This window comes from Apodemus sylvaticus, chromosome 1, assembly GCF_947179515.1.
Source record: "Apodemus sylvaticus chromosome 1, mApoSyl1.1, whole genome shotgun sequence".
Taxonomy (NCBI): Eukaryota; Metazoa; Chordata; class Mammalia; order Rodentia; family Muridae; genus Apodemus; species Apodemus sylvaticus.
This window is the reverse complement of record NC_067472.1, coordinates 188,917,673-188,938,467: the sequence shown is the minus strand read 5'-3', so window position 1 is coordinate 188,938,467 and position 20,795 is coordinate 188,917,673. Positions and strand designations below refer to the sequence as shown.

The 20,795-nt window shown below is 46.4% G+C and overlaps 1 protein-coding gene across 1 annotated transcript; it reads right to left on the bottom strand.

The window, feature by feature from the left end:
- Positions 1-414: 414 nt before the first annotated feature.
- On the bottom strand, positions 415-13,588 carry Cxcl17 (C-X-C motif chemokine ligand 17). Its single transcript, XM_052157567.1, has 4 exons — positions 13,510-13,588; positions 3,050-3,130; positions 2,362-2,463; positions 415-512 (listed from the first exon to the last, which is right to left on the bottom strand). The coding sequence occupies exons 1-4, from the start codon at positions 13,586-13,588 to the stop codon at positions 415-417; spliced, it is 360 nt and encodes a 119-aa protein (XP_052013527.1).
- Positions 13,589-20,795: the final 7,207 nt, after the last annotated feature.

Genomic DNA, 20,795 nt, shown 5'->3' with positions numbered 1-20,795 from the left:
GCGGGGGAAGTTCAGGGGAAGGGTTTAAATGAGCGGGGCTAAGGGTGACGTGTGAACTGACTGTGTAGTCAGACCCCACTGGATCGACACAACTGATAGCCGCTTCGTACATCTGTACATGTATGTATATATATATATATGCACTACGTATTTAATTATTTTCTTTGCTAGTTTTCTGATTGTATTTATGGTCAAGTGAGACCAACAGGAGGCAGAGGTTTCCTGCATTCTTGTAGGGTAAACCGAAGGCGTGAGAAAACAGTGGCACGTGCAGCCGCGCTAGAGGGCACAGTCAGGGACACGCTGTTGGGCAGTGTGCCCCGCGAAGTGCTTGGGGAGGATAGGGGTGGGGAGAACAAGAAGGGCTGCCGCCTCCTTCTCGCCAGGAGTCTAACGGGGAGCAGAGTTTCAGCACTATAAGGGCAGCGCAAAGCTTGCTAATTGACAGCGTTTGAGGAATTGCTGGCAGGCTCTGGAGGGTCTTCGTGACTTCCTGTGGTGCTTTTGGTGTCCTAAGGCACAAACAAAAGGGGGAACTAGCATTAAAAACTTAAAAATACTTTGCATTATTTTTATTTGTGTGTGCGACTTGTGTGAGAATGCATGAGGAGGTCAGAATAGAATTTCAGGTCCCCTGGAGCTTGAATTATAGGTGTTAGGGGCCATCTGACATATGTACTGGGAAACCAGCCTGCTCCTCAGATTTTATTTTATTTTATATTTTATTTTATTTTATTTTATTTTGGCTGTCCTGGAACTCATTCTGTAGACCTGTAGACCAGGCTATCCTCAAACTCAGAGATCCGCTTGCCTCTGCCTCCCATTGCAGAGATTAATGCATGGACTAGAGGAGTGTGCTGACTCTGGCTCCTCGGTCCACTGAAAGGGCAGTAACTGCTCTGACCTGTTGAGGTCTTTCTCCAGCTCCTTTAAAAACATTAATTTTTATGTAAACTGTAAAAATTATGAGATGTGACTGGCAGTGATAGCTCTGCCTGTAATCTCAGCACTCAGAAGGCAGAAGATGGTTTTTTTTTTTTTTTTAAGTTTGAGGTCCACGTAGGCTATAAAGTGAATTCCAAGCTACACAGAGAAACCCTGACTCAAAAAAACCAAAAAAAAAAAAAAAAAAAAAAAAAAACCAAAAAAGTGAATTCCAAGTCAGCCCAGGCTAGAATGAAAATCTGTCCAACAAGACAGGAATGGTGGCGCACACCTTTAACTCCAGTGCTCAGGAGGCAGAGGCAGGTGGATCTCTGTGAGTTCCAGGCCAGCCTAGTCTACAAAGTAAGTTCTAGGGCAACCAGGGCTACACAGAAGACCCTGTCTCAAGAAATCAAACCAACAAGAAAAGAAAAGAAAAGGAAAGGAAAGGAAAGGAAAGGAAAGGAAAGGAAAGGAAAGGAAAGGAAAGGAAAGGAAAGGAAAGGAAAGGAAAGGAAAGGAAAGGATCAAAAAACCAAACAAGGGACGAAGAGCTGGCTCATCAAGTAAAACCACTTGCCAACCTTATAACCTGAGTTCAGTCCCAGAGTCTGATATAACCGGAGGAGGAGACCATCCCACTGTGTTCTCTGACCTCCATACATGTGATGCTACATGTAAACACACACACACACATACACACGCACATGCACACGTGCACACACACTAAATGAAATATACTTTAAAAATTCCTGATGGTTTATTTGTGTGTGTGTGTGTGTATGCACATGTGTATGTAGGGTTGTATGCATGTGATAGGAATGTGGAGGTCAGAGGGTAACTTGCAGGAGTCTGTCCTCTTCTTCTGTCACGTGGGTCCCAGGGATTGAACGCAGGCTGTCATATTTGGCTACAAGCACCTTTACCTTCTGAGCCATCTTTCAGGCCTCTGGTTTAATTTTTGCATAAGATTTTAAAACAGACTGTAGAGCTAGAGAGATGGTTAAGAGCAGGAGGTTCCAGATTCAAACCACATGGTGGTTCAGAGCCATCTGTGAGTCCCGATAAGGAAATCTGATGCCCTCTTTGGATCTTTCAAGGTCCTATGTGTGTGTAGTGTACTTAAAATGAAAACAAACAAGTGCACATCTGGGTGACGGGTGAAGGGATCCACACGGATACTGGTGTCACCCCCAACCTTAGTGATCCCGTCACAGATGCCCTGCCTTTTACTTTGGCAAATGTTGCTGTCTGAGAATCTAGGAGTTTGAGTACAGCGTCTTAGTTCCAGAAGAAGTCAGTCCTGATGTTTTTGCCCTTTCAGTTTCCCACATGCTGACACTGAGTAGAGAGGGGCTGCTTGATGCAGCCTCCCTTCCACGCCTACTGACCTCATGGGACTGAGCGTGTTGAAGCAAGGCCATCCTTGAGACTTACTGTTTTTTTTCTCACTGCCCTTGACATGATCACAGGGACACTGCTTCCTTGGTGGCCCCAGCACTGCTGTGGGTTTTCTCTTTGGGACTCGCAGGAACCAATCTGTAACAACAGGCTGCTGCTTAGACAGGAAGGTATGTGTGAGGGGCAGGGCTTCTGAGCCTCTGGCGCCTCTTTCATACAGGCTGAGGAAAAGATCAACGGAACAACGGAGACTTCAAGCTGTGTGAACCCCAGGACTTATTGGTTTTGTGACTTTGGGGGCAGGGATTTGCTGTTCAGAAGGGGGCATTGGGATGTCCCTATGGAGACCAAGAACGGAAAAAATAAGGCCCAGGTGTCTTTAGTGCTGCATTGCTTCTGCTTCTGTCCTTTCTATAAGGAACATCAGGCTAAGATTGGGATCCAAGATGGTTTTGGAGGGCCAGGAAAAAGTAAAAACCCTTTGAGAAGGTAGTGCCCAGCACTACTAGGAATTTGGGGTGGGGGAGGGGCAGGCAGCTTGGGATCGGGTTAGCGCTTACTTAGCTCCTGTCTGACTCTCAGAGAAAGCAGGCACCAGGGCAGCTTCTGGTGAGATGCTGAGGTTAGCTCAGATAACATCTGTCCTGCTCTCAGAAGGGCTCAAGGGAGAAGAAGCTTACGGACGTGATGGCACCAACCCTGAGGGCAAGGCCGGATTACTGACCTTTGCATTCACATTCTTGGCCATCTTCCAAGAGCCACGGCCCAGGAGCCCGGTGTTGGTCCTCTTGGCTTCTGGCGACCCCTGTTGGAGGAAACACGTCTACGGTTACTTCCAGATGCTGTGAAGGGAAGGCTCTCTGCCCCTATCCTCCAGCATTGTCCTGCCCGGGTAGCTAGGTCGCCACACTCTGTGTCTTAGTGTGTCTGTCTGTCTGTCTGTCCTCCCTTTCCATTGCTGGGCTTATGGTACTCCAAAAGAGGAATACTGTAAATGGATAAAGAACGGAGACTTAAAATCTAGCCTAAAAGCTGGAGGGATGGCCCAGTGGTTGAAAGTACTTGCTGGTCTTGCGGAGAGAACCCAGACTGGATTCCCAGCTGTACCTGCGTGGTGGCTTGCATCGTCTCTGAGTCTAGATCCAGGGTACCCAGTGTGCTCTTCTTACCTCCAGAGACACTCACATGCAAAGCAAAAAAATAGATAAATCCTAAAGAAAAAAATCAGGCCAACTGACAGGCTTAACTGAGAGAGTGAAGAAAATGGCGTCTGAATCGAAGAGAAGACGCGATGTGGTCACTGAGACTGCAAACGCTCACTTTAAAACTCTGCTAACTCAGGTGAGATCAAGGAGCAGATGACTGTAAACCAAACTTCCCACCTGACCTCTAAGGTGCTGTGTTTGATTCTGCAATTCCAGCTAACTAGTAACAGGATGGATGGTGTTTGTTTGTGTTTGTTCCTTTGGGACAGACACATTGCATTCCGAGCATACAGTGTTGATCCTGCTGCCTCCGTCTATTTAAGACAAATACTTGCTGAGCAGCTCAGACTTACATTTACCTCCTGGCCTTAAATGAAATGAGCCCCCCGAATCTGCTTCCTGGGTAGCTGGCATTATTGATGATTACCACCAAGTTCACCCGTAAATATTTTTGTGACAACAAAAGATGAAGGTTTAAAGGCTGAGATATGGCTTAGCAGGGAAAGACAGGCGCCCGCTGCCGGGCTTGACAACCTGAGCCCCATCTTGGGGCTCATATGGTGGACACAGAATGTTGACCCCTGATGGTTGTCCACGGACATTCACACATTCCGTGTGAGACATGTGTACCCACCCACCAACCCACAAAAACATACCCAAATTAAATAAAGATACATACTCCACTATGTACATAGCAGCCCTATTTATAATAGCCAGAAGCTGGAAAGAACCCAGAAGACCCTCAACAGAGGACACAGAAAATGTGGTTTATATACACATTTTTCTGTTAGGATCAGTAATGACAGTGGATCAATGGGTACAGAAAATGTGGTTTATATACACAATGGAGTACTATTCAGCCATTAGAAACAATGAATTCATGAAATTCTTAGACAAATGGATGGAGCTGGAGAACATCATCCTAAGTGAGGTAACCCAGTCTCAAAAGAACACTCATGGTATGCACTCACTAATAAGTGGATATTAGCCTAGAAGCTTGGAATACCCAAGACACAATGCACATATCAAATGATGCCCAAGAAGAAGGAAGGAGTGTCCCCCAGTCCTGGAAAGGCTCAGTGCAGCAGTGTAGGGGAATACCAGGACAGGGAAGTGGGAAGGGGTGGATGAGGGAAGAGGGGGAGGGAAGAGGGCTTATGGAACTTTTGGGGAGGGAGGATCCAGGAAAGGGAAAAATCACTTGAAATGTAAATAAAATAATAATTTTATATAATAAAAATAATTAGATATAATACAAATCTTGTCATAGGGTTTCTATTGCTATAATTAAAAACCTACGGGCAAAGGCAGCTGTGGGAGGAAAGGGCTCATTTAATCTTACACCTCTTGGGTCATACTCCATCACTTCCTGGGGGAAGTCAGGGTACGAATTCAAGGTTGGAACCTGGAGGCAGGAGCCTCATGGCGGAAGGCCGCTCCCTGACTTGCTCAGTTTGCATGCTTGGACATCTCCGGACCATCTGCCTCGGGGGTCTCACCACCCTTAGTGAGCTGGGCCCTCCGTGTCAATCATTAATCAAGAAAATACCCCACAGTCTTTTTCTACAAGCTGGTCTTAAGGAGACATCTCAACAGACATTCCTTCTTTTTAGATGACCCTAGTTTGTGTCATCTAAAAACAAACAACCAGGACAAAACAATAAAAAGATGAAGGCCGATCGATGTGAGAATCCCAAGCTAGACCCAGGCCTACATGATACCACCCTCTGATATTAGTTGGCAATGTTTTTTGTTAGGATCAGTAACACAAGTTGGGGACGGGTTAAGTGGCGTGTGCTTGTCCGGCACGCATGATGCCCTGGACTTGACCCATAGCGCCATGAAAACCATCAAAGATGTCTCCATCTGTTCTTACTGTGTTTACTTTCCTTTTTTGTTTTGTTTTGTTTGCTTTTCAAGATAGGGTTTCTCTGTGTAGCCCTGGCCGACCTGGAACTTGCTCTGTAGACCAGACTGGCCTCAAACTCAGAGATCCACCTGCCTCTGACTCTCGAGTGCTGGGATTAAAGGTTTATGCCACTACCACCTGGCTTAAACTATTCTTTCTTAGACATAGGGTCTTTATATAGCGTGGGTTGCCCTTGAACTCCCAAGTCCCCAGCTTCTGCCTCTACCTGCCTAGCTCATTTTTTCGTTGGTTTTGGTTGGGAAAGTATCTTGCTATGTGGTCTACACTGCATGTGAACTTTCGCAGTCTCTCTAACACTGACTGCCCATTGCTGGGGTTACAGATGAGTACTAGGCTTGAATTATTCTTGTATAATTTATGACTTGAAATCTGTTATGTACTGAACTCTATCCTCCCGAATGAATGTATTGAAGATCTCACCTCTACTACCTCAGAATGGGCATATTTGGAGAATAGGGTTCTGAGAATAGTAATTAAGCCAAAATGAGGCTTTTGTGGTGTTCTCTAATACGAAAATTAGATTTCAACATACAAAAAAAGAAAAAGATCTTAAGGATACGTACACACAAAAGAGCAATCATGTGGCTGATAATTCAACAAGATGGGAAAAGATTGTGTCCCTTAAAACCTCTCTGTTGGGGGCTGAGGAGACCTGGCAGCAGTTAAGAGCACTTTCTGTTCTTGTAGAGGACCTGAGTTCAGAGCGGTTCATAACCTGCTGTAACTCCAGTTCCAGGGGTCCTGACTTTCTTCTGGCTTCTCACGTGGCACGCATACCTACACCTAGGCAAAGCCTTCATATACGTAAAATACAATAGGCTTTAAAAAACAAGCCTTTATGCTGTTGTTCCTAATCCTTAATATGACTGTGTTAGGGAGTGGGAGCTTTGTGGGGCACTTAGGTCATCAAGGTGGGACTCCCATGAAAGGGATTAGTGCCCTTGTGGACAGGGACCCCTGGGAATTAATCTCCAGTGTATGAGAATTGATTGTTACCTGAATTCAGTCCTGCTGAAACCATGATCTATGAGTCCTACTTTTGGAACTGTGGGAACTAAGTTCCCGCTATTGTTTCTAAGCCTTCTGGCCAACAGTGCTGCACTATGCTAATCCCAGCTAAGATGGCAGCCATCTGACTGCCAAAGAGAGAGAGAGAGACCTTAGAAGAGACCCAGACCTTCAGGTAGCTCAGTCTTGGATTTCCGGTCTCCAGAGATGTGAGAAAAACCCAATTTGTCCTCGAAGCCACCCAACTGTGGTATGTTGTTAGATATTCCTAGCAACTGCAAACAAAGCCTCCCTCCTTCGCCAGTTTCGGAGTCGCCGTTCAACATTGGTGGAGCTCCTGGCACCTGGCGGGCCTCTGCTAATTGTTTACTCAGTGGGTGGATGGGCAAGCCTTCAGAGGTTCAGGCCTCCTGTTTCGCAGATGTGTGCCCTTTCTGCCACACAGATGGGTGGCATTGCATCATTTCCCCAGTGCTGGTTTCCAGTGTTCTCATGTGCTGTTGAGTGCCACTAAAATAATTTAGATGGGCACAGCCCTTGCCTTCAAAATATTTTTCTAAGCTGGGCAGTGGTGGTGCACGCCTTTAATTCCAGCACTTGAGATTTCGAGGCCAGCCTGGTCTTCAGAGTGAGTTCCAGGACAGCCAGGGCTACACAGAGAAACCCTGTCTCAAAAAACCAACAAACAAACAAACAAGCAACCCTCCCAAAAAGAAAAAACAAAAAAGAAAAAATCTAGCATTTTCTCTTTGTGTGGCCTTTAGTACTTATTTCAGCGAAAATCCACAAATATTAAAGCCAGAGAAATGATTGTAGATGATTTAGGTTAAATCCCTAAATATAGAAGTTTTAGAATTGTAAATGATTGCATCTAGGTAAGTAGAGATTGTAATTTTAATTTGAAAGTACAACAAACTTCTTCTTCTTCTTCTTCTTCTTCTTCTTCTTCTTCTTCTTCTTCTTCTTCTTCATCATCATCATCATCAACATCATCAACATCATTTTTGCCTTGAGGCACGGTCTCATGAAGATTAGAAGAGTCTTGAACTCAGTTACAGAAGTGTTCATGACAATTTCCTGGTTCTTTACATGTTCGTTTTGCAAGTATGGGTGTTTTGCTTGCATGCATATCTGCGCACCACTGGTGTGTCTGGTGACACAGAAGGCACAGAAGGAACTAGAGTTGTAGACATTTGTTACCCACCTGGGATTTGGACCCAGGAACTCTGGAAGAACAGCCAGTGATTTCAACTACTGAGCCATCTCTCCAGCCCTTCCTGTTTTTCAAGATTTATTTCTATTTTTATGTGTGTAGTATATTGGCTCCTTGTGTGTTTGTCTACCATATGCATGCAGTGGCCAGAAGGAATCGGAGCCTTGGGGACTGGAGTCATACAGAGTCGGAGCCGTGGAGATGTTGGGAATTGAACCCTGGCTTCTCTGGAGGAACAGCCAAGGCTCCTAACACTGAGCCATCTCTCCTGCTGTGGTTTTCATTTCTTTTTAATTTACAGTTTTATTATTTGTTTATTCAGTGTGTGTGTGTGCATGTGTGTGTTTGTATGCTCTATGTGTGAGTGTGTGTGTGTATGCTCTATGAGTGTATGCATGTGTGTGTGCGTGTGTGTATGTGTGTGTGTATGATCTATGTGTGAGTGAGTGTGTGCGTGTGTATGTGCGTGTGTGTGCATGCGTGTGTGTTGTGTGTGTGTATGTGTGTGTACGTGCACTCGAGTGTGTGTGTGTGCATCTGTGTGTGCTCTATGTGTGAGTGTGAGTGTGTACGTGTGTATGTGCGTGTGTGTGCATGTGTGTGTGCATGTGTGCATGTGAGTGTGCATGTGTGTGCATGTGTGTGTGTGCTCTATGTGTGAGTGTGCATAGTGCATATGTAGAGATCAGAGGACAACTTCCTGGAGTCTGTTCTCCTTCCACGATGTGGCCCTGCGAATCAAAATCAGGTGCCAGTCTCGGCTAAACAAAGGTTTTTACCTGGTGAACCATCTGCCACCAACCCCTCCTTTTTTTCTCCCCCAAAGACAAGGTTTCTCTGTGTAACTCTGGCTATAGAACTAACTCTGTAGACCGGGCTGGTCTTGAACTCACAGAGATCTATGTGCCTGTGCCTCCTGAGCGTTAGGATTGAAGTTGTGTGCCGCTGCCACCTGGAAACTCTTTTTCTAATTAAAAAAAAATCCCTTTTTTTTTTCTTTTCATTTCTTTTTAATTTACAGTTTTATTATTTGTTTATTCAGTGTGTGTGTGTGCATGTGTGTGTTTGTATGCTCTATGTGTGAGTGTGTGTGTGTATGCTCTATGAGTGTATGCATGTGTGTGTGCGTGTGTGTATGTGTGTGTGTATGATCTATGTGTGAGTGAGTGTGTGCGTGTGTATGTGCGTGTGTGTGCATGCGTGTGTGTTGTGTGTGTGTATGTGTGTGTACGTGCACTCGAGTGTGTGTGTGTGCATCTGTGTGTGCTCTATGTGTGAGTGTGAGTGTGTACGTGTGTATGTGCGTGTGTGTGCATGTGTGTGTGCATGTGTGCATGTGAGTGTGCATGTGTGTGCATGTGTGTGTGTGCTCTATGTGTGAGTGTGCATAGTGCATATGTAGAGATCAGAGGACAACTTCCTGGAGTCTGTTCTCCTTCCACGATGTGGCCCTGCGAATCAAAATCAGGTGCCAGTCTCGGCTAAACAAAGGTTTTTACCTGGTGAACCATCTGCCACCAACCCCTCCTTTTTTTCTCCCCCAAAGACAAGGTTTCTCTGTGTAACTCTGGCTATAGAACTAACTCTGTAGACCGGGCTGGTCTTGAACTCACAGAGATCTATGTGCCTGTGCCTCCTGAGCGTTAGGATTGAAGTTGTGTGCCGCTGCCACCTGGAAACTCTTTTTCTAATTAAAAAAAAATCCCAGTTTTGATCATGGTCTTGTAGTAAAATGTAAATGAGGGTGATGGTGTTGCTCAGTGGTTAGGGTGCCTTCTGGCCTGGCCTGGCTACCTGGATTCAGCTCTAAGACCCACAAGATGGAAGGCAAGAACTAACTCCTAAAAGTTGGCCTCTGACCTACACACTTCATGCATCATGGACTCCCAATAAACAAACAAACGAACAAACAAACAAACAAAATACTTAAAAAGTTATTTGAAAAAATATATGAAGGATATAATGAAACTCTTTTCACAATGTTTTAAAAACATGAAAAATTAAAAGTCAAAAATAACAAAATACATTAGGTTAAAAATATTTATTTATGGGTTGGAGAGATAGCTCAGAGGTTAAGAGCACTGGCTACCCTTCCAGAGGTCCTGAGTTCAATTCCCAGTACCTACATGGTAGTTCACGACCATCTGTAATGAGATCCGGTGCCCTTTTCTGGTGTGCGGGGATGCATGAAGGCAGAACACTGTATATATATAATAAATAAGTCTTAAAATTCCCTGGAGCTAGTGTTACAGGCAGTAATGAGCTGCAAAATATATCTGCTGTGAACTAAACCCAGGTCCTATACAACAGCAGCCAGAGTTCTTAACTGCGGAGCCATCTCTCCAACCCGCATTACATTAGATTTTTGTGAGGACAAAATGAGATAACTGTATATTCATTATAGCACTTAAAACAGTGCCTGCAGCACAGGATTTACTAACACATGTCAGCTATTATAAATATATTAGAAATGGTAATAATCTATTATTATAAGTAATTTATTCCTAATATTAGTATATATTCTCATGTATTTCTTTTTCCCCTCTCTTTGAAATGTATATTGAATATAAACGTGTAAAGCATTAGGAAGTAAAGTAAGATAAGATTTAAAAAAAAATATGTGTTTGGGTGTTTTGTCTGCATGTATATCAGTACACCAAATTCATGCAGTACCCGTGGAGGCCATAAGAGGGCGTCAGATCCCTTGGAAGTGGACCTACAGACCTGGGTGATGAGAATCAAACCAAGGTCTTTTGGAAAAGCATCCAGGTCTTTCAACCACTGAGCAGGAGCACTCTAGCTTGTGAGAGAAATCTTATTTGAGAGCTGATTTGGAAATTATGTATAGGTCGTTTCCTCTGGCTACTAAATGGTTCAGATGTATGTGAACATTGTGAAACTTCTTGGCTAGAAAAGCTCTAGACCAACAGCCAGCCCATGTTGTTTGTGATGGCGCCATCTGGAGGCTCAAAGAAGTTAAGTGACTTAGCAAGTTTGAGTGGCAGAGGCAACAAGGTCTTGACTTCCATCATAGTGTAAGAATTTGGGGAGTCTAAATGTGGAGCGGAATGTAAATGCTGCTATAGAGCTCTGTTTATGAACTTGGGGTGGTCCCTGGCAGGGACATTTTATATATATATATATATATATATATATAATTAAGTCTTAAAATTCCCTGGAGCTAGTGTTACAGGCAGTTATGAGCTGCCATTTTTTACCTTTCTTAACTGGAGGTTTACCATTGGTGATTAGTGGCTAGAGGCCCACACAGCAGAGTTGTTCACCACCAAACTTAAGTAGTAAGATTGCTCCTGTAATCCCAGCTATTGGGAAGCTGGAGCAAGAACATCACAAATTTCAGACAGTCTGGGAAGTAATAAAGGTTGTGTATCAACCAAAATGGGGGCAGGCATGTGGTGACGGTGGCCGTGCACACCTTCAGTCCCAGCACTTGGGAGGCAGAAGCAGGCGGATATGTCTGAATTCAATGCCAACCTGGTCTACAGAGCAAGTTCCAGGACAGCCAGGATTACAGAGCCTGTACGTCTGCAACTGTAGCTGGAAATGTAACACAAGTGTACACACAGGCCATCCAAGATCCTCTTCCTTCACCCTCCCAACCTCTCCTAGAAAAGTCACAGCTTTTCTCAGAAAAATAAACAAGCAAACAACAGAGGCGTGGCTGTAACTCAGTCACACTGTTTGGCTAGCACGCATGGGGTTCTATATTTAATCACACACACACACACACACACACACACACACAGCAACAAGAAAAACATCACTATCACACCTTGGTGTACGAGTCACAGAAGTGAATCATTCAGAACTTAGAGACCCGAGCACTTAGCTAATATTTACCGAGTGCCGTGCGGGATAGTGTGAGGGTTCTGGAAACAATACATCAGTTTGTCCCACCAAGGTCATTAAGGTTACAGTCTGCAGGGCAGGAGAGGCAGAGGAGGTGCACTTTTAGAGTGTGAGACGGAGCACGATGTGCACAGTCCTGACTGAGCCGAGCACTGTCAGCATGGAGAGAGCAGGGCAGGGGGCAGTGGGAAGGTGTTAGCTTCTGAGCCAGGTGTGTGAGTGGAGTCGAGCTGGCGTGGACACACAGGACCTGCTGGGGGTCAGCAGTCTAGCTTGGTTGGAGCATAAGTGTGTCTTTGTGAGTGTTTGAAAGTAGACTGCATCCAGCTATCCCTCAATGGAGGAATGGATACAGAAAATGTGGTATATATACACAATGGAGTACTATTCAGCAATTAAAAACAATGAATTCATGAATTTTTTTTAGGCAAATGGATGGAACTAGAAAATTTCATCCTAACCGAGGTAACGCAATCACAAAAGAATACACATGGAATGCAATCACTGATAAGTGGATAATAATTAGCCCGGAAGCTCTGAATACTGAAGATACAATTAGCATATCAAATGATTCCCATGAAGAAGGAAGAAGAGGGCCCTGATCCTGGAAAGGCTTGATCCAGCATTGTAGGGGAGTACCAGGACAGAGAAAAGGGAGGGGGAAAGATAGGAGAATGGATGGAGAGAAGAGGATTTATGGGACATATGGGGGGGGGACTGGAAAAGAGGAAAGCTTTTGGAATGTAAACAAAGAATATAGAAAATAAATAAAAAATAAAATTAAATTAAAAAAAAAGAAAGTAGACTGCAAAGGCCGGAGTGACTAGAGCTGTGAGCCCATAGTGAGAGAGAGAGAGAGAGAGACGCCTTCCCTTCCAGAGCGGCCGGCCGCTATGGGCCCTAGGGACTGAAGAGCTCAGAGAACTTTCTCTACAAAGGAGAGAAGTTGGACATTTCCGCAGGCAATGAATTTAGGATCACATGGATGCTGCGTATGCCGCAGAGCACTTCACCCACAGGTAGCCCACGGGCTGAGGGGGATGGTGTTCTCAAGTCGAAAGGTACACGGGTAGAGATGATGTCGCTTCCGTGTGCGGCTGTTCTGTGAAGAGCTGGGGCACACTGGCTGTGGTGACAAAACTGGAACAGATTCAGAACCTCTGCCAGGTCTGCTTCTCAGGGGCACACTGTTCACCCGAGCCGTGTGACTAGCGTGTCTGTGTGACTACTGCCTGCTGGCCGGACTGGCCTGGTCTGGAGCATCAGTGGCTTACTAGGCAAACTCTAAAAATACAGGGCTCCTCATTTCTTTGCCTTCCACACAAGCCCCCCCCCCCCAGCTGAGCCCTGAGGCAATCTGGGACTTTTCTAGGAGGAGTTGGGAGGGTGAGGGAACTGGAACTTGCCTGGGCTGTGTGTACATTTGTGTGTGTGTTGTGGACCTTGCCTGGGCTGTGTGTACACTTGTGTGTGTGATGTGGACCTTGCCTGGGTGGTGTGTACACTTGTGTGTGTGTTTCTAGCTACAGTTGCAGGCATGTCGGTAATGTGTTTTAAAGTTTGCAGAGTCCTTTGGGATAGATAGGCTCCTTCCTTTTTGCTATTGAGGCTTCTGGTACCGAGAAAGACTCACTTAATGACCTCAACTCGTTGTTGCTGAAAGACCATTTTAATGCATTTGTTGTTGGGTTTCCCTGTTTCCTACCCCATTTCCTCCCCACAAAATCAAACTGATCTTTGGCGCGTGCATGGTGCAGCCAAGGTAGAAATGAATCTTGAGCCACGCATGGTGGCACACAGGATACCGAGGCAGGAAGAGCCCAAGCTTCTGGTCAGCCTGTGCATATCAAGGGCCTGTCTCAAGGGGGAGAGAGAAATAGAAGGGAGGACGGACAGGCGAGGTAAAGAGGAAGACAGGGAGCGGAGGAGAACTGAGAATATCGTTTCATCGTGTTTACCTGGATTTGGGCTGCTGGGGACCGTGACCGTGAGCATCACCGCCAGCAGCAGCAGGAAAGAAGAGGCTAGAAGCTTCATCCTGGCTGGCTGTGGTTTCTTAAAGACTGTGCGCACCGTCACCCGTTAGAGGCTTCTGAGTTCTTGTAACTGCTCAGATGGAGCAGTGTCTACAATTTAATCCCAGGCCACAGCACCCTTCACAAGTCAAGAGCAGGAAGGCGGTGCCGCCGGTCACGGTAGTACCAATCTGACCAGGTCTTTACAGGAATGTGGGAGGTGAAACTGGCCAAACAAAAGAAACCGCACTCCAGAGAGGGGACCAGGTGAAGGACCGCTTGGCAGCGTGCTTGTCTCCTCCCCCACCGTGGGGGGTTTCACGCTCTAAGCTCAAGCTCACCGGGATGGAGTTTCCTTGTACCTTTTGGCTGCTTATAGCAAAACTGAGACTCTGCAGTCTAGCCAAGAGAGGCTGACTGCTGCGTTTCCCTCCGTCCATCCACTTATGATCATCAGCAAAGCACCAGCGATGGAAGTGCTACGGCCTGGACCGTTGTCCTGTCCTCACACTGTTGACAGACCCCTCCAATTCCCTAACCACTCGCGGGGGAAGCAGAGTTCAGTTAAGAAGATGTTCACACATTGGGTGTGCTGCTGTGTGCCTGGAATTCCAGCACTGGGGACTGAAGAGGACATTGAGCTTGATGACAGAATCTTCTCTTTTCTCCTCTTTTCTTCTCTCCTGCCCTCCCCTCCCCTCCCCTCTCCTCCCCTCCCCTTCTCTCCTCTTCTCTCCTCTCTTTAACAAAGAAAGAAAAACACAGATGAATCGCTGGTGGCCGCTGGTGCCTGAGCTGATTGATGGTTTGACTGCAATCCCCACCTCTCACAGGGAGCAGAGAGAGCAGCACACCGTCCTCTGACCTCTAGACTCACTTGGTGCATGCGTGCTGCCCTCCCCCTGAGATAAAGAGCGGAGGGCTGTAGCTTGGTGCTAAGCACCATAAAAAACAAATAAAAACAGACCAGCAACAGCGCACAAACAAAATCAGAGGCAGTTCTCTTTGCCTCCAAACTCTTTCCTGGAGCAGTGGGGAAAACAGAGCCTCCTCTTGTCCATCAGGAAGTTGGCTATGGTTTAGTTGCTCCAGTCTACAGGACAAGGTGTGTGTGTGTGTGTGTGTGTGTGTGATCACCAGAGCTTCAGGTCCAGGAATATAGGAACTATAGGCAAAAAGGGATCCTTGAACTGTGTTGGTCCAGGTTGGTGGGGTTCTTGGCTCCAGCCTCTGGAAATGGCCAAGGCAAAAGGAGAAAGCTGATAATGCTCTCCTGGTCAACATGAACGGCAGCTGTGCCAGCCAGCTCACAAGGGAGGGGAGCTCTATGTCCGGAACTTGCAAGCAGTCTTAGAGCTGCTGATTCACGGCCGTCTGCCCTGTCGCTTTGGAGCCTGTGCTGAGATCCGTCCTGGGCCGAGTGCACAGTGGAGGGAACTGCTCACTTCATGCATCTAGGGAGCAAAGAAGACAGCAAGAAACATGGTCCTAACATTTCCTTTAAGGGCGTATGCCCCACCATGACATAACTGTTTCCTACCAAGCTCTGTCTCCTAAAGGTTCCTCTGACCTCCCAATAGACTAGCTACCAAGCCTTTCACTCATGGGCCTTTCGGAAGCACTGAAGATCCAAACTGTAACAATCTTGGAACATCAGCACTGAAATTGGTGTCTATTCCAGAGACTTTAAGAATGTGTCAAAGTGCCAGGCGGTAGTGGCACACGCCTTTAATTCCAGCACTGGGGAGGCAGAGGCATGCGGATTTCTGAGTTCGAGGCCAGCCTGGTCTACAGAGTGAGTTCCAGGACAGCCAGGGCTACACAGAGAAACCCTGTCTCAAAAAAAAAAAAAAAACAAAAACAAACAAACAAACAAAAAACAACAACAACAACCAAACAAAAACAACAACAAACAAACAAAGAATGTGTTAAAGAAATAGGGATTGATCAACGTAAACGTTGGGTGACATTTGTTGGGGCTGAAGGGACCATGAATAAGGAAGTCTTTCCCAGAAGCCTCCAGGAACGAGGGGCATATGAATCATTCCTCCAAAAGAAGTGAATTGATAATTTTTCCATTATTTATTAATTTCTTTACTTTATATCTTGATTGCAGCCCTGTCCTCCAGCTCCCCATCCCCCACCCCCCTTTCCCTTCTCCTCTGAGAAGGGGGAGGATCCCCCTGGGTATCACCCCACCCTGGCACATCAAGTCATTGCAGGACTAGGCTCATCCTCTCCCACTGAGGTCAGGCAAGATCGCTCAGTTAGGCCTGGAGAGGCGGCTCAGCGGGTAAGAGCACCGACTGCTCTTCCAAAGGTCTTGAGTTCAACTCCCAGCAACCACATGGTGGCTCACAACCATCCGTAATGGGATCTGACGCCCTCTTCTGGTGTGTTTGAAGACATCTACAATGTACTACATATAATAATAAATAAATCTTTGGGCTGGAGTGAGTGGGGCCGGAGTGAACAGAGGTCCTGAGTTCAATTCCCAGCAACCACATGATGGCTCATGACCATATACAGCTACAGTGTACTCATATACATAAAATAAATAAATACATCTTAAAAAAAGACAGCTCAGTTAAGGGAGCGGGATCCACAAGCAGGCAACGGATTCAGAGTCAGCCCCTGCTTCAGTTACTGGGGGAGGGGCCTGTATAAAAGACCAAGCTGCCCATCTACTGCCTATGTGCTGGAGACCTAGGTCCAGCCCACGCTTGTTCTTTGGTTGGTTCGTCAGTCTCTGGGAATCCCCAAGGGTCCAGGTTAGTTGGTCTGCTAGTGGTATTCCTCACCCTTCAGGTCCCTCAATCCTTCCCCAAACCCTTCCACAAGACTCCCCGAGCTCTAATGTTTGACTGTGGGTCTCTGCATCTGTTTCCATCTGCTGCTGTGTGGATCTCAGAGAGGGCAGTCACACCAGCTCCTGTCTGCAAGCATAGCAGAGTATCACGAATACTCTGAGCATCAGGGATTGGTGCTTGCCCGTGGGATGGGCTCAAGTTGGGCCTGTCATTGGTTGGCCATTCCCTCTGTCTCTGCACCATCTTTGTCCCTGCACACCTTATAGACAGGACACATTTTGGGTGGAAGATTTTGTGGGTGGGTTGCTGTCCTTATCCCTCGACTGGGAGTCCTGCCTGGCTCCAGGTGGTGGCCACTTCAGGCTCCTTATCCCCCACTGCTAGGAGTCTCAGCTAGAGTCACCCCCAGAGACTCCTTGGGGCCCTCTGTCCCAGGTCTCTGTCACATCCTAGAGCCACCCCCTGCCCGCCAGCTCTTCTCTCTCCCCAGCTCTCCCTACACCTGATTCCCTCCCCTCCCCCTCCCCATTCTCTCTCCCACCCAGTTCCCCCCCATCCATCCACCTCCATGTCTACTTTATTTTCCCTTCTGAGTAGGATTCAAGCATCTTCCCTTGGGCCCTTGCTATTTGGCTTCTTTGGGTCTGTGGGTGGTCGTGTGGTTATCCTGTACCTTATGCCTAATATCCACTTCACACCAAGCACATCCTTTTGGGTCTGGGTTCTCTCACTAAGGACGACATTTTCTAGTTCTAGCCATTTGCCTGCAAAATTCTTGTTGTCCTTGTTTTTAATAGCGGAATAGTATCCCATTGTGTAAATGAACCACATTTTCTTTATTCGTTCTTCAGTTGAGGGACATCCAGGTTGTTTCCAGTTTCTGGCTATTACAAATAAACCTACTATAAACATAGTTGAGGAAGTGTCTTGTGATGTGGTAGAATATCTTTTGGGTAAATGCCCAGGAGTGGGTCTGGAGGTAGAACTGCCAGGTTGATTTCCAGAGTGGTTGTACAAGTTTGTACTCCCACCAACAAAGGAGGAGTGTTTCCCTTGCTCCACATCCTCACTAGCATGAGCTCTCGCTTGAGTTTTTGATCTTAGCCATTCTGATAGGTGTAAGGTGGACTCTCAGAGTTGTTTTGATTTGGATAAAATGATTTTAAAAAATTAGAGTCTTAATCTGGAGCTCAGGTTAACCTTGAATTTGTAACACTTTTGTGTAACTTTAATTTTTTCAAAATGTATTTTTAATGATGGTTCTTAGACGCTTTAACCTCCTCTTTAGCCCAACAACCACCAGAGGTAGTGGAAAAGAAAGGATACAGGGGAAGTTAACTTGTTTAGAAAGGTTTTTTTTTGGAGCAACTTCCATCTGTGTTGTCTGGATATCAGCAGTTCAGTTCACAGGTGAGCAGCCAACAGCCTCGATCCACTGACAAACACCTCACGGGTACACCAGAGGTCCAGTTTGGTAGTCGGGTTAGCAACAGTGGTGACATGACCTAGCAGAGACAACCAGGCCTCAGCCTTGGGTGGAGTCAGCAGGAGGGCCAGCAGGGCAGCAGGAGAAGTTCCCTCTCTCAGGAAAGTGAAGATCACTGAAGACTCGAGACCCACAAGCTTTGCGTAGCTAGCTGTACCAGCAAGCCAAGTTCTGTCTCTGTCACTCCACGAAGTCCTATTTCTACCCGGCAAACATCACGTGTGTCCACATTAATGAAACATCAATGCTCACACGTTTGCCCCAGGAAGATACCATCCAACTAAGTTTCCAAAGAATCCCTAAGTTTCTACTTCACTTCTGCCTCCTGAGATTTTTAATCCTGTTTTGTCCTTTCTTTCTCTCCGTTGACTCATTAGCATGCTGGTTAGGTAGTTGTGTTAGGTAGTAAACGCTATCTTCAAATCGATAGCTCGGTCTCCGTCTGATCCTGCTAATGTGGTTTCTTTCTATAAAGTTCTAAAGTCAGTCAGAACTTTTTCAGGAGGCAGATGTGAAATCAAGGAACGACATATACTTCATAAACCTAGAGGTACAAATGCAGTCAACTTTCTAAGGTCGTGGAGGTTCACTGGGGACTGAAATGGTTAAAGTAAGTTGTTTTCATTTTGTTTTTCCAAGATTGGGTTTCTCTGTGTTCTAGAACTCACTGAAAAGATCAAGCTGGCTTTGAACTCAGGGATCTGCCTGCCTCTGCCTCCTGAGCGCTAGGATTGAAGGTGTGTGTCGCCACTGCCTGGATGGCTTTTTTTTTTTTTTTTTTACTTTTTAATTTAAAATTTTTTGAGATTTTTTTTTCTTTTTAGTTTATGTATGTGTTTTGCCTGTGTGTACCACACCATGCAGTGCCCGAGGAGGCCAGAAGAGGGCACTAGATCCCTTGGGATTGGAGTTACAGACATTGTGGGCCACCAAGTGGGTTCAGGGAATCAAATCCAGGCCCTCTGAAAAACAGCCAGGGCTCTTAACTAATCACCTGTTTCTCGAGAGTCCCATTGTTTTACGATATTTACTCTTTATTTATTTATATGTGTGTGTGTGCCCGTGTGTGCATGCCGTATTAGTAAAGCTGGAAGCCAAGGGAACTTCAGATCTTCAGGAGCCAGAGTTCCGAGAAGCTGTGAATGGCCCAAGGTGGGTTCTGGGAACGGAACTTGGGTCTTCTGGAAGGACAGCAAGCACTCTTAACCATGAAACCCCCTTTCTAACCCTGGAAGCTTTAAAAGACATTATAAATAATACCTTGACTCTGTGCCACTGTCATAAATAAATTTGAATTGACGCCTATGCAAATGAATGCAGTAGTGATACAATTACACACCTTTTTATAGTTTAGCTAACAATCGTTTAAAAAAATTTAAACTTTAGTTAGACTATGATGACATGGCTTACCCCCTCCTTCCCTCCTCCTTTTCCTTCTTTGTTACTTTGTTTCTGTTTGTGTTTTGACACAAGGTTTCACTCAGTAGTCCAGGCTAGCCTTGATTTGTGGGATCCTGCCTCAGCCTCCTGGGTACTGGGTGTATAGACACATATACCATCTTGTCAGGAAGCAGGACTAGAGCTGGTCTCTCGGGGGAGGTGGAGATTGGGCTGGTAGAAAGCAGGCAAGTGCGGAGGATGTGTGACAGTAGAGTTGATTTGATGGAGGGCTCGAGGGCTGTGAACTTCGCTTCTATGTTCTCTGAACTCACATATAGTGCCTGGCACCATGAAAGAACTCTGCAAATATTTGCTGGGATTGAGCAATAGCTTTCCAACCGCTTACCTTGGTCTGATAGGAGAAGTCAGCTTATTAAAGGAAAGACGAATCCTACTGATAGAGATGTGCTTGTGCAGAGCCTCGCTGAGGCTGACCCAGCCCAGCCTGTGTCGAGCCTCCTGCAGGGTCTTCAGCTCTCTGCAGGGTTCCTCCGTCTGCCGCTCCTACAGCCCCAGGCCCTGCCTGCTTGTCAGTTCCATCTGTCCGATTTTCTTTCTTAGACCTGGGAGAATGGGTACCATAGGTCAGGTCAGTCACTCAGGTGTGTTGATATAAAACACTCTTAAGACAAAGAGGATTTTGAGTTGGGTTCCTTCAGTGGCCTAAGGCTCCGGGGGGCAGGGAAAGGTCTGATTTTGATGCTCCAGTGTCCAGGGGATTGGGAGTTGACCGCCGGCTTGTGGTACGCAGTGAGCTCTTATAAAATGATTTTGTGTCTGCCCCTCCAACTCTTTCCAGAGACCTGCTCTGAAGGCCTGCGCTCTCCTGTCCCCTCTGTGGTCAAGCACGGAGACCAGAGTGGACACTGAATTCCAGCCAGAGCAGCAGAGGTCAGGACTGCCCGCATCCCTGCTGGGCCATGCTCCCAGAGAGACTGGAAGCTCACATCCGCCACAACTTCCTACCTGTGCTGTGGCCAGCCCTGTGGATTGATTTCACGGATCTTTTTAGTTTTCATCTCTTTTTTGGGGGGTGGGGTGGGACAAATCTCACATCATAGCTTAAACTAGTGGCTCTCAACTTCCCAATGACTCTTTAATTCAGTTCCTCAGGATGTGGTGACCCCCCTCCCCCAAACATAAAGTTATTTTATTGCTACCCCATAACTGTAACTTTGCTGTTAAGAACCGTAATGTAAATATCTTAGGTGACCCAGTGAAAGAGTGTTCTAATCTCCCCTCCTCCCAAAGGGGTTTCAACACAAAAATTGAGAACCTCTGGTTTGCAGGAGAGCGCAGGGCTTCTGAGTAGCCTCTGGAAAAAGATGGAGGGGCTCATGGTGGGCGATCTCAGGTACTGGCTAATTCCAGTGCTTGTTGGGACCATGGCCAGGATTGACGAGAAAGCGGGAGATGAAACAGCGCCACAGAGTGCAAGCGACCTGGGAAACCCTAGTTTATTCCCTGGCGCCTCAGGCAGGGCCAGATGTCTG